The sequence below is a fragment of the Mytilus californianus genome, unplaced genomic scaffold, assembly GCF_021869535.1.
Source record: "Mytilus californianus isolate M0D057914Y unplaced genomic scaffold, xbMytCali1.0.p SCAF_2, whole genome shotgun sequence".
NCBI classification, from domain to species: domain Eukaryota; kingdom Metazoa; phylum Mollusca; class Bivalvia; order Mytilida; family Mytilidae; genus Mytilus; species Mytilus californianus.
Genome location: NW_026262668.1, coordinates 23,152,460 through 23,166,131, shown reverse-complemented (window position 1 = coordinate 23,166,131; position 13,672 = coordinate 23,152,460). Strand labels below are relative to the sequence as shown.

At 33.1% G+C, this 13,672-nt stretch overlaps 1 protein-coding gene across 1 annotated transcript in view; it reads left to right on the top strand.

Moving 5' to 3' along the window:
• The first annotated feature begins 306 nt into the window (after positions 1-306).
• LOC127729518 (uncharacterized) overlaps positions 307-13,672 on the top strand; it is a 31,377-nt gene continuing 18,011 nt past the window's right edge. Inside the window, exons 1-3 of the mRNA XM_052237352.1 lie at positions 307-390; positions 3,903-3,952; positions 10,903-11,011. Coding sequence (XP_052093312.1) covers positions 10,983-11,011 — 29 coding nt within the window. The 5' untranslated portion in view covers positions 307-390; positions 3,903-3,952; positions 10,903-10,982. The remainder of the gene's footprint in view (positions 391-3,902; positions 3,953-10,902; positions 11,012-13,672) is intronic.

Below are 13,672 nucleotides of genomic sequence, written 5' to 3'. Positions count from 1 at the left end.
TGACACATTTATGATATATATATATATATATAAAATATTCTTGCTGTAAAAAACTTTTAAGTAATGAAAATTTGTTCGTAATGAAAATACGCTGAATGGTTGGACTTTGACGAATTGAATAACGTGACTAAATAACAATTACCACATCAAACATTTTCTCGGGGTTTTTTTCCTGTGTGATCAGCGCCATAACGGGAAAATAGGAAAAGTCAATTGTTTTTGCATCCTGTTGTACTTAACAAATTAGGTTACGATTCCATGAATTATTTCCGTAATTTTGTGTCGTTAAATTATCGAGATGTTGGTAACAGTTATTGTATATCTGTTGTTTACACAAGCCATTTGTATTGATAAAGATGATCTGCATGCATGTTTTAATACTGTATTAAGGTAAGTAACATGGTGCTAGAATTGTACTGATGATGTAGAAGTAACTTGAGCCGTATTTGTTGCAGCCTACTGGTTTTAGTTTGGGTTTTTGAATGGTTTAAAACCGGTTTTGGTTTACCAGTTTCGAAACAAATGAAAAGTTCTGATATTGGTTTGTGAAACTATTCAAATCACATGAAGAGGTTTGATAAGTTTAGGAAACCGGTTTTGGTTTTCTGGAAACAACTGTTAATCAGGTTTCAGTTTCGGAACCAATTTGAAGAACAGTAGAAGGTATATCAAACATCGGAAACCGAAACCAGTTAAGAGGCAACATATGCGCCCTTGGAGTCATTGGTAGAAAAATTAAATAATCGAAAGATCGGTCAATAAATAATGATCTCACGAGTTTTACACAATATAAGTTCGTTCATCTTTTGATACACAGCCTAATGGGTTTTTTCCCCGTTGTTTGCTGTCTCTTTACAAATGTAATGTATCGTTGGTCAACACTTTTACTAAATTATTATAGATTATATGACGATTTATTTAAAGAATTTGAAAGAAGAAAGGGCTTCAACCGATTCTTTTAAGGTAATGATTTTTAAAAGCAATATAACATTAACGGTACCAATTTTATTGCACCAATTGCGCATTTCGACAATAAATGCTCGAGGCCAACATATTTGAAAATCCGAAACTTATTGAATGAAGATCTTTGAAACCAAAAAGACAAAAAGTATATATAGCAAAAACCGGGCAAGGAATCAAAGCATTGCATGATGGATTAAGATATAATTCCGTATTGTAAAATAATTTCAGAATTTTGTAAATTTTTATAACACAATATCCGTCCGTATTTTCATGCCAGTGTTTTCATACCAATACCGAAATACTGGCTACTGGGCTGGTGATAACCTTTGGGACTACCAGTCCATCAGCAGGGATATCGACAAATTGACCGATTGAAAATGTATAACTTGTTTCGTCACAAGTACAATCAAACATGAATAAAATTTTGAGGTAGATCTTTGGTAGTCACCGATTGTATTCACAACTTTTTTCTCGACTTGTGGCGATTTTGAACTTGAAATACGGTATTAGTCATTTTGTTAAGGACTGTTTAACTAGCTTGACCCCAGTTGGCTTTCCTCTCTATGCGTGTGTATATGAAGGTTTGCTATCTCATTTATTAAGCCGTTGTATAATTCTCAGTTAACTTTTAATCTTCATATTAAACTAATCGCTAAATCGGTGTGAATGGTGTCTTCAACCTATGCCAACTTTTGATAAATTTATATTCAACCTATGCCTACATCCAAAATACAATAGGTGTTGTTATAACACTTATTAATTACTAACAGGTAAAATACAGTCAGTATATTTAAGCTTTGAATATTAACTCTTTTAAAAATTAGAAACAAAAAGTATTTGCAAAATTGTGTTGTAGTAAAAATGAATTTATTAAAAAAAATCTAAAAAGGAAAAAATGTTCAAATAGAACACTTGAAACTAGCAAAATTGTGTTGAATTAAATACAAAATTAATAACAACAAATAGACAAAAATTCATTAACTCTTTTAAAAATTAGAAACAAAAAGTATTTGCAAAATTGTGTTGTAGTAAAAATGAATTTATTAAAAAAAAACCTAAAAAGGAAAAAATGTTCAAATAGAACACTTGAAACTAGCAAAATTGTGTTGAATTAAATACAAAATTAATAACAACAAATAGACAAAAATTCTAAAATTGAACACTTGTATATATATATAATACTTGAGAATTAAAGTTAACAAGCTATTTCTTTTGTGAATTTTTATGATATCTTTTGTTTATTATTTTGTTATATTAAATATGAAACATGCTACAAACAACCAATAAAATATACAAAAATACCATACTTTAACATTTTTTTTAATCAAATTAATTTTGCAATATGAAATTTTAAATAGATATCTAATAAAATGATTTTTTTTCTTTATTTATTACACGGCGGCTTTCCAGTGGGACAGTGCGCCCTTTGATTATCTAGTTTTACTTCAGGAAAAAATACTCTGTGTGGCAAATACACAGTTAGATATTCAGTTTGTCACCAATAGATAAGAGTCTAATCCACAATGGATACCAATAGGGCATCAGTGGCCGGGTGGTCTAAGTAGTCAGAATTACTGCATTACTAGCCTGTCAACACTGAAGTTGTAAGACTCCATAACTTCCATGGAGCCATCATATTAGTAAAACTACTGAAGAAACAGCAAGCAGCTACAGAGTTTAGAATAATACAGAACTCAGCAAGTGGTAAACATCGTCAAAGAAAGTACATTGAAAATGACAACAGGCTAGCTGACCTAAACTAGAGACTCTAGGATGACAACATGACACCATTTGAGTGTGCAGATGCATCATCATATCTTCTACATATAAATTAGTGCCACAGAGGCCCTATTGGTATCCATTGTGGATTAGACTCTAATCTATTAGTGACAACTGAATATCTAACTGTGCATTTGTCATACTGACTTGCGAATGATGGAATTTCAAATTACAAATTGGCGACAAAAAATGTAACCACAAATATTACAGATCAGTTTAATAAATAAAAACAAACACAGAGTACTTTTTCTAAAGTAAAAGAAAGTAAATAAAGGGCACACTGTCCCATTAGAATGCCGCCGTCTAACAAATGAAGAAACACAATCATTTTATTTAACATTCATTTTAAATGTCATATTGCAAAATTAATTTGATTTAAAAAACAAGATTTTGTTAAAGTATGATATTTTTGTATATTTTTTCTCAAGTTTTATATACTAGTATATATATATATATCTGCTCTTTGGTCGGGTTGTTGTCTCTTTGACATATTCCCCATTTCCATTCTCAATTTTATTTTATAGGTGTTCAATTTTAGAATTTTTGTCTATTTTTTTATTATTAATTTGTTATCTAATTTAACACAATTTTGCTAGTATCAAGTGTTCTATTTGATACCTACATTTTCACTAGTATGTGTAAAAAAATGGCATTGAGTACACTTTAACGCTAAGTTTAAACTGATTGTGAATTGATTAGACCTTAATCAATCTATGTTTTTATAACACTTAATCTGTAACAAATTATTCAACCTATGCCAACATTTTTTCATACAATTTTATACCTAAATTTCAAAATGTTGGCATAGGTTGAATGAACCGCTAAATCATTTTCGAATAACTTTTCGACCATAAATCGTCACGTTATTTAAAATTCAAAACAAATACTTTATCTTGTCATACTTGAAACTTGAGTCAATTAATGTTTAAAAAAAATGAAATTGTATTTACTCTTCTGATCCATTTTAAATCAAGGATTTGTAAAGTACGTAGGAGCATTATGACCAGCATCACAGAAAGCATAATTATAAACTGCATCATATTTACTGATTTGATAAGGGACTTTATCCGTTTTGAATATTTCTTGGAGTTAAGTATTTTTGTTATTTTACTTTTTTCTATGTTATTAAAAAAATATAGGAAGATGTAATCATTTTTCAGAGAATATTACTGTTGTTCAGATTATGAAGATTTAAACGGAATATGTACGGGTAAGTCAGTATCTGATAGCTGCTAAAGAGTATGCGGTTATAAAGTTTATTCAGCGTCCAAGGTGTATTCAGAGATTGCTCCGACGTCTGGCAGACTTTTTGAACTTACTTTGGCCATGGTATAATCTTGTGATTTTAAAATATACATATAGCGAGAACCAGTGCACCACCGTGTTATTTCCGGTGTTTAGCCGTGATTTTATTGTTGTGTTTATAAATCAGGCCGTTAGGTTTTTGTTCGAAAATTTTTACATTTGTCACTTCGGTGCCTTTTATAGCTGACTATGCGGTATGGGTTTTACTCATTGTTGAAGGCACGGTGACCAATAGTTGTTAACGTCTACGTCATTTAGTCTGTAGTGGAGAGTTGTTTCATTGGTTATCATACCACATCTTATTTTTTTATATTATACCTTTTTTAATCGACACCTCTTGCAATACTGTCCATATGGTAACAAATTGAATGAAGAACGTCTGCTTCCAACTGTTTACTAACTAGAAAAGGAGTTATAAAAATGGATACTCTTTGAAGCAGTACCGAAGTAACTACGAAAGCCACTGAATGGAATAATTTTTTAACTTCGAAATAAGAACTAGAAATTCCAAATTGAATTCAAATTTGAATTCTTAACTTGAAATTCGAGATTCGTAATTTTAAAAAATCTGTAAATTTTGTTAAGATCCTAATTTTAATTTAGAAAATAGCCAATCAGAAGAAAGCGACTTACTAGCTTTAAATCCCATTATTATTAGAATATAAAGAAATGCATACTTGTTTCATATTTTGTTTCTTTTTACTTTTATAACTGACTTTACGGTATGGGATTTGCTCATTGTTGAAACCGTGTGATGACCTATATTTTACTCAGATCAGATCAAAATCATTTAGTCTCTGGTGGATATTTGTCTCATTTGCAATTATAATGAATCCTATTTTTATCGTCCTGAACATCTATGAAAAAGAGAGGCGAAAGATACCAAAGGGACATTCAAACTTATAAGTCGAAAATAAACTGACAACGCCATGGCTAAAAAAGAAAACAGTACACACAACACAATATAGAAAACTACCCCTGCTCCACATGTGGCACCCGTATATTTGTCACTTGACGTTAATCAACCAACAATCAATTAATCCTTATTTTTATATATTGCATGTATAAATAAGATAAAAACAATGTAAAATAGTTCGGGAAATTAGTATGAAGAAAAGCTTTAAAATATTATAAAGTTCAATTTATTTTTCTGATCATTTGCCACCTATTGTTCTGTACATTTTGTACATCTTTGGATGTTCAGACGTTTGGCTCACAGCATCCCAGATGAAGTTAAGGTAGATCTGATGTCTTTTTCTGAGCATCCCTTCTGGTGATGTTGCAAACATACTTGTTTGGTTTTAAAATATTTTACCAAGTTTCATTCAGTATACAACAGAAACATCTACAACTTGAAATTTAAAGATTAAATTATCAAAACATTACGTGTCGTTAAGCGTATTTAAATTTTTTTAGAAACAAATCCTTTCAAATTCAAGACAGATAATTATATTGAATGTGATATGACGAAATGTGTTTTTTTGATTTTTCAAGAGAATAAGGCACGTGGCTCCCTATTTTTATTTGATATTTCCGATGTATTTATGAAAAGCAATTTTCTCATTGAATGTTAACCAATACTTTCGTATAATGTTTCCAAAATAAGAAAAAAAACTAGTTTACCCTTTATAACCCATATAAAATAACTGTGATTTCGTTAATTTCAGTGTATCTTAACAAAAACAAGGTCCGTGATTCCCAGTTTTATATTGAAATTTGAAAGTACATTGACCTAGAAGTCTTTTACAGAAGTTTTAGAAATATCTATCGACGAACATTTAGACGCGCAGCTACCTTAAATCAGAAAGGCGCTTCAAAGCAAGTCTGGTACATCTCACTTTTTATTGGCTATTTCAAATATTGGATTTAGAAATTCAATTTTTGGATTCAAAACTTAAATGATGAATGTCATATTACGAATGTCGAATCTAAATCTTCAGCCTATGGTAGGAAAAACACCACTGAACTGAAAATATCGGTGTAATATATAACAAAGAGCAATAATAGAGAATACAACGTATACAATATATGCTTGTAGTTACTAAAAGCAGGCTGAAAGCTACGCGCCGCTAGGTAAACTCGAATTGCGACTTTTACAAAGGCCAAGCTTAAAATACAATACAGTTATCTCCTAAGTATGAGCATCCGTTTGGAACCGTAGAATTGATAGACTACATCTCAACTTGTTCGATTCGCTCGTGTATGTAACAAAGTATTTGATTTCAACGAAAGAAATCTCTGTATTACTGAAAAATTATTACACCAGGGTTTTCGATATCACAAACTAGTCAAAACATTTACTAAATTTTATCATCGGTACAAGGACATCATTCGTAAATATAAATCAACATGCAGACATCTTATACGTTCAGGTATTTCACATCCAATATTTTATGGTAATATTCTTTACAAAGCACAAACATGTCGGTATTCACCTCAGAAGTTAACCAAACCTTTAAACAGACTTATTCGGAAAGGATATAGTTATTAAACTGTTGTCAAGTCATTAAGTATTGCATATTTTGGTATTAATATTGATTCACTCATAGGGTCTTTGCATCGGAAATGAACACATTTATTCTAAAACCAGTTGTTGGCATGATACGGGTTATATTCTTCTCATATATTTTATGATGGTATGATACTAAACCCCTAACGGGAGGGATTGTACTTGATTTTCATATGATGAAGACATAATCTTTCAATCAGTTTAATTGAGGTCTGGAGCTGGCATGTCAGTAACTGCTAGTAGTCCTTTGTTCATTTATGTATCATTGTCATTTTGCTTGGTTTCTTTTGTTACCTATTCTGTCATCGGACTCGGACTTCTTTTGAACTGAGTTTTACTGTGCGTATTACTATGTGTTTCTTTATTCTACATTGGCAAGAGGTATAGGGGGAGGGTTGAGATCTCACAAAACATGTTTAACCCCGCCGCATTTTTGCCCCTGTCCCAAGTCAGAAGCCTCTGGCCTTTGTTAGTCTTGTATGTTTTTTAATTTTAGTTCATTTATATGTTTTGGAGTTTAGTGTGACGTACATTTTCACTGAACTAGTACACAATTTTATTTAGGGGCCAGCTGAGGACCACCTCCGGATGCGGGATTTTCTCGCTGCGTTGAAGACCCATTGGTGGCCTTCGGCTATTGTCTGCTCTTTGGTCGGGTTGTTGTCTCTCTGACATATTCCCCATTTCCATGCTCAATTTTATAAAAACCAATACAAACGCTTAACAAATCTAATTTTCTAACATCTTCTCTTAAACACATCGAGGGTTAATTATAAGTACAGAAACATTATCATCAAATCTATAATAATAATATGTAATAATTGATTGCTAGTTGTTTTACGTCCAGTGGCTGCTTAATATACAACTCTGAAAAATGTACGATTAGGAATATAGGTGTGCCAGATCAAGGGCCTAATTTGGCATATAAATCGAGCTAACACGTGAATATGAATATCAATAAGATTTCAGTGCTCTCGACGTATGTATTTTTTTATACGACCGCAAAAACATTGTGCGGTCGTATATTGGTATCACATCGTCGGCGTCGGCGTCAGCGTCGTCCAAAGACATTTGGTTTCCGGACAATAACTTTAGTTTAAGTGTATGGATCTCTATGAAATTTAACCAAAAGGTTCAATACCACAAAAGGCAGGTTGGGATTGTTTTTAGGGGTGATGGTCCCAACCGTTTAGGAAAAAGCAATTTTTTTTCTCAAAAGAAAATTCTCTTCAAATATTTTTTTTTTTTGGAGGGGGGTAAAAAAAAAATTTTTTTGGGAGGTAAAATTTTTTTTTTTAAATTGGGGGTCACAATTTATTTTGCTAATTCTTTTTATATAGTCTGAAAACAGACTCACTAAGTATTGCACAACAGCACAGTGTATTGCACAACAGCAAGAAATCTTCAATTGAACATAAATTCAAATCATACATTTGGATTCCGGACAATAACTTTAGTTTAAGTGCATAGGTCTCTATGAAATTTAATCAAAAGGTTCAATACCTCAAAAGGAAGGTTGAGATTGTTTTTGGGGGTGATGGTCCCAACCGTTTAGGAATTAGGGACCAAAAAGGGGCCAAAACAAGCATTTTTCTAGTTTCAGGACAATAACTTGTGTAGAAGTATTTTGATTGCTCTGAAATTGTACCACAAGGTTCAATACCACAAGTAGAAGGTTGGGATTTATTTTGGGGGTAATTGCCCAAACCGTTCAGGAATTAGGGGCCAAAAAGGGTAAAACAAAGCATTGTATGGATGTCTCTTAATTTGTACCATATTTTACAAAAAGAAACTTTCTTCAAAATTAGTTTTTTTGGAAAAGGGGGGGGGGGGGGTAATTTTTTTTTTTTTTTTTTTGGGGGGGGGGGGGCAAGTTTTTTTCCTCAATAGAAAATTCTCTTCAAATATTATTTTTTTTGGAGGGGGGTAAAAAAATATTTTTTGGGGGGTCAATCTTTTTTTTTAAAGATTTAAGAAATTGTCAATTTTCCAAAGAAAAAAATTGGGGGTCACAATTTATTTTGCTAATTCTTTGTATATACTAAGTAGTCTGAAAACAGATTTGCTAAGTATTGCGCAACAGCACAGGGTATTGCACAACAGCAAGAAATCTTCAATTGAATATAAATTCATATCATATAACCAATTTCAAGTTCTTTGACTACATTTATTCTGTGTCAGAAACCTATAATGTGTCAAATATTTAATTACAATCCAAATTCAGACCTGTATCAAGCTTTAATATTGTGTCCATTTTTGCCCCAACTGTTCAGGGTTGGACCTCTGCGGTCGTATCCAGCTGCGCTCGGCGAAGCAGTTTATTTTACCAGGTACGTTAGAGACTAAACGTTCGTAAAACCACCAAAATCAGAAAAGGTCTCTCCCAAATGGTAACTGGGGAATAGAAATATGGTCATTTAGGAATTCTTCCGACCGGCAGTTAAATCCTTGCCAAATATATATATACTAGAACACACCCGCGAAATCGCGGGCATTTAGAGCTTGGTTGAAAGTATGTTAACTGTTGTAGGATGAATTGTTGTGAAAGATTACATGCAGATCGAGGCGGATTTAGAGGGTTTTTCAGGGGGCTCGGATCCCCCCTCCTTTGTGGGAAAAATTTGTTGATTATATAGGGAATCAATGATGCATGACTGGAGCGGGACCCCTCTTAGGCAGTCAGTGCCCCCCCCCCCCCCCCCCCCCCCCCCCAACCCCTTATGAAAATTTCTGGATCCGCCACTGTTATGTCTGGACAATTTCAGAAAAGGTATCAAAAATCATAGGTACTTGGAGACAGGGCAATATTTTTAAGCCCTCTCTCTTTTTTCCAAAGTCCGTTATTTTTTTGTTTTCTGTTGAATTCCATTATTTTCGCGTTTCTAGATACTATTAACATACGTATATTATAAATAAAGTGTATGTGCTATTAACTATCAATTTCAAGTTTCTTCTCCACGGCGATCACTGCTACAATTTGTAAAGAGTCTCTATATATTATAGTAGTATAATCATAGTATACATGCAGATAAACGCGAAAATGATTGTCCTGTCCCCGAGGACTTATGAAAATATTATTTGTAAGTTTAAAACCGGAAGTCTTGTCTATGACTTAAAAGTCGGTCTGATAACGGAAACAATATCCGGACGTCTTTATTTTCGTTTTTCTCCCCAAATAACCCATACTGAATAATCATAAGAATGGATGACAAATGCGACTATGCAAGGTACCTATAGGACACAGAGGCATGATGATTTATTTATTGTGGAAGGAAGAGAAGCGACACACAAAATGAGGTCTTCTCGTTTAATAGTATAGATAGATATATATATATATATATAGGGGCGTCCGTTTGGCTGTGCGGTTTGTTCAAGTACGCAGCCATGTCCGGTCAGAATGGAGACGATAAATCCGATACCTCGTGAAAATAGAGTGCAACGTTTTCTGCAAGTTAAGAACCCTTGCAACAACTCTTTGAGGGGTCCGTAGATGGCCTTTTGCAAGACAAAATTTCTGTTCCTATCCAATATACCCTCATTATCCAGTGGCAGTCCAAATTTCCCCAACCTTCATCCCAGACGGCCTCTATTATAGAACCTACCGATTTTGACAATTGTTAATATGTTCTCGTTCTGCATGACATATTTGCCACTGGACATTTAGCAATCAATAATCAATCAATGAATCCTTCATCAGAAAAGGCCCAAATAAGACATTCAAAGTCACTTAAGGTAATCTTTGCTTTTAGTAGTGGCAATCCTAGTGGTGGTACATAAAGTTTATTTATTCCAATATAGATGTATCTTTAGCTGACATAGATGACGTAAAAGTGCGCAACCTTCACGAAAATTACTTTTACAGGGTTACAGATACCACATACTTGAATATTGCTTATCTGTCGTGCAATTATAATCTTGACGCATATCATGCGCAAAAGTTTCAGAACTCTCATAGAGAAGGTAACAAATACAAACTGCAGGTAAGAAAACACTGAAGAAGTGTGAACAATTTGAGATTAAAAGTGGAATTTTAAAATATGTTTACTGACTCTTTTGCTTTCCGTCGCTATGAAAACCCCTCTGATATGTATGGTCCCTTTTTAACGTAACATTTGACAAAACTAAGAATGTCCATCAATACAATCTTTTAAAACAAAACTGACAATGGAAATGGTAACATGCCTTATGTATAAATGTAAGAACCTCGTTCGGAAATATTGTAAGATGATTAGGAGAAATATATGATCTAATGAGTAAAACATACTCCATGAATGGAAGTCTTTTGATTTTTCCTTGAATAGTTTTAGATGGATGTTTTAAAGAATGATATACTAAACTTTTTTTAGCATGTGCAATTGGTTTTAAGTCGAGGACTGGACTGTCCTGCACTCCTTGTCCACAAAATCTTTACGGACACGGATGTTCAATGCTATGTGAATGTAGTGAGTTGCACAGGTGAGTTTTATATAATCTTTTTAAATGATAAAGTCGAAGGAGAAGACCTTTTGTAATATTCAGCTTTAAATTCACCTATAAAGTAAACCTACAACTGCATGCAGCGGGTTGTGATAATTCTGAATTTTCTGAAAATTTAAATTGCGAATCAATATGGTGGCCAACTACAACAAAGAGAAAACAAGGACTTATTTCCTGTCGTCACAAACATTTTAATATATAACGTACCAAATGATGGTTATTATATAAAACATTTAATGCTCCCTAACAACCATCACCAACCGAAAAAAAAACAACCCACAAATCAAAATCTTCTAAAGTATCTATTTGAATTACTTTGCTTCACTCTTTGTGTAAATCATAGAGAATTGTCTTTTAAAATATTATTTATGAAGATAACCGCCTTTAAACATAACTGTTGTCGTCTTTGAAAATAGAAAATATCATAAAAACAATCTATATTCACGATATGGACTATCATGAATATAAGAAGATGTGGTATGAATGCCAATGAGACAACTCTCCATCCAAGTCACAATTTGTAAAAGTTAACCATTATAGGTCAGTCAAAGTACGGCCTTCAACACGGAGCATTGGCTCACACCGAACAGCAAGCTATAAAGGGCCCCAAAATGATTAGTGTAAAAACATTCAAAAAGGAAAACCAACGGTCTAATCTATAAAAAAACGAGAAACGAGAAACACTTATGAATCACATCAACAAACGACAACCACTGAACATCAGGTTCCTGACTTAGGACAGGTGCAAACAAATGCAGCGGGTTTAAACGTTTTAATAGGCGCCAACCTTCACCCTACCTGAAACAGTAGTGTAAAATCACAACATAGAAAGACACACTATAACATATCAATTGAAATGGCTTAACTCAATCAAAAGACATATTAACAAAAACAAGTGAACATACACTGAACGAATAAATTTGATATATGACACAATGTAAATACAAAATTAATAAAACAAGGGGGTTAGATGTTTAACAATATCAGAAATACAACCATAAACTTGTACAAAATGCCGCCAAATATAATAACGTACACAGGTAAATAAAATAATTTTGTTGTAAGGTACCGTATACATGGAGTACGGAAATAATTTTTATAAAATAAATAATTTTGTTGTTCCTAGTACGAGAACAAAGTGAAAATTTATCGTCATACTAAACGCTTATCAAAGGTGGTATATATTAAAAATAGTGAGATTAGATATAACACTGAATAAGAAAACATTAAATAACAAAAATACATTACAAATTGTATAAACAGGTCAAATTAACACGAGAGTACTCGCAGTTACTGAAAGCTTGTTAAAAGCCAAAAACAATTAATAATAAAAAATAATGCATCAAAGACTAAGAATAGTTGGAACGGAAATTAAGAGAAGTGATGCACTTATTATCGCCGTTATGAAGTATTTTTGATCACTCCTTTGACCTGACATGCAGCCTCAATTACTAGAAATAGAAATTTGATGAACAATAGACATTAATTCAGAAAATCTTGTCAGGGAATGTTAATTGAGGCAATGGACATTTGAGCGATAATAAAGGACGTTTGCGCGCCAAAGTAAAGGACATTTAAGAGCCAAAATTTAAAGACATTTGAGCGAAATAAAATTTAAGAATGATGAAGGAGTATCTCTTCCGTTCGCCAGATATAACATGTTACTCCTGCTCACCAAGGGGGAAGGGGGGGGGGGGAGGGGGGGGGTGGAAGTAGGATTTCGAGCAGAATATAGTTAGTAAAATGTGGAGTTATAACACACATAGTTTAAAACAAAGCACTGTCATAAGGCTATGATAAAATTGCTCATTATCATGGGCAGAGACAGAGACAACGATTCGTCTGTGATGTAAGTTTCAGTCTAGTAATCAACTCTGGGCTACACTACCATTAACTATATCCAGAACTGGTCGAATTACTCGGGTACAAAATAAAAAAAATACATTTAAAAACTTACTCTTTTTTTATTTTACTTTTTAAAAATATTTTCTTAATTCATATAAAAGTATCACAGAAATTTCGCTCAAAAGTCCTAATTGAAAATCCAGGTAAGGTTGATATTCCGGCGCTGAAATGTCCTATGATGTCGGCGCTCAAATGACCCTATGTGCATTTTTTTATTTTCGCTCAAATGACCCTATGTGCATTTTTTATTTTCGCTGAAATGTCCTATGCCCGTTAATTGCAAATTCATAATACCATAGAAACGACACTAATTGTTATAAAAACTAATAGAAAATATGACCACAAATTATTAAAGAATAATGAAAATTGTATAATGGACAAATTGGTACAAAACTCAATAGAAACGGTAGATTTCTTTTCCCTATTTGGAATTGATATAAGCGCAACTGAAAAGTTGAGTTGATACTTCACATTGTGGAAAAGTACACACATTTCTTATTTGTAATGGTGTTGATCAACTACCAGACTCAAGCTAGCGAACAATAAGCCAGCGAACAATAAGGTGTATCAAGCTAGCGAACAATAAGGTGTATCAAGCTAGCGAACAATAAGCCAGCGAACAATAAGGTGTATCAAGCTAGCGAACAATAAGCCAGCGAACAATAAGGTGTATCAAGCTAGCGAACAATAAGCCAGCGAACAATAAGGCGTATCAAGCTAGCGAACAATAAGCCA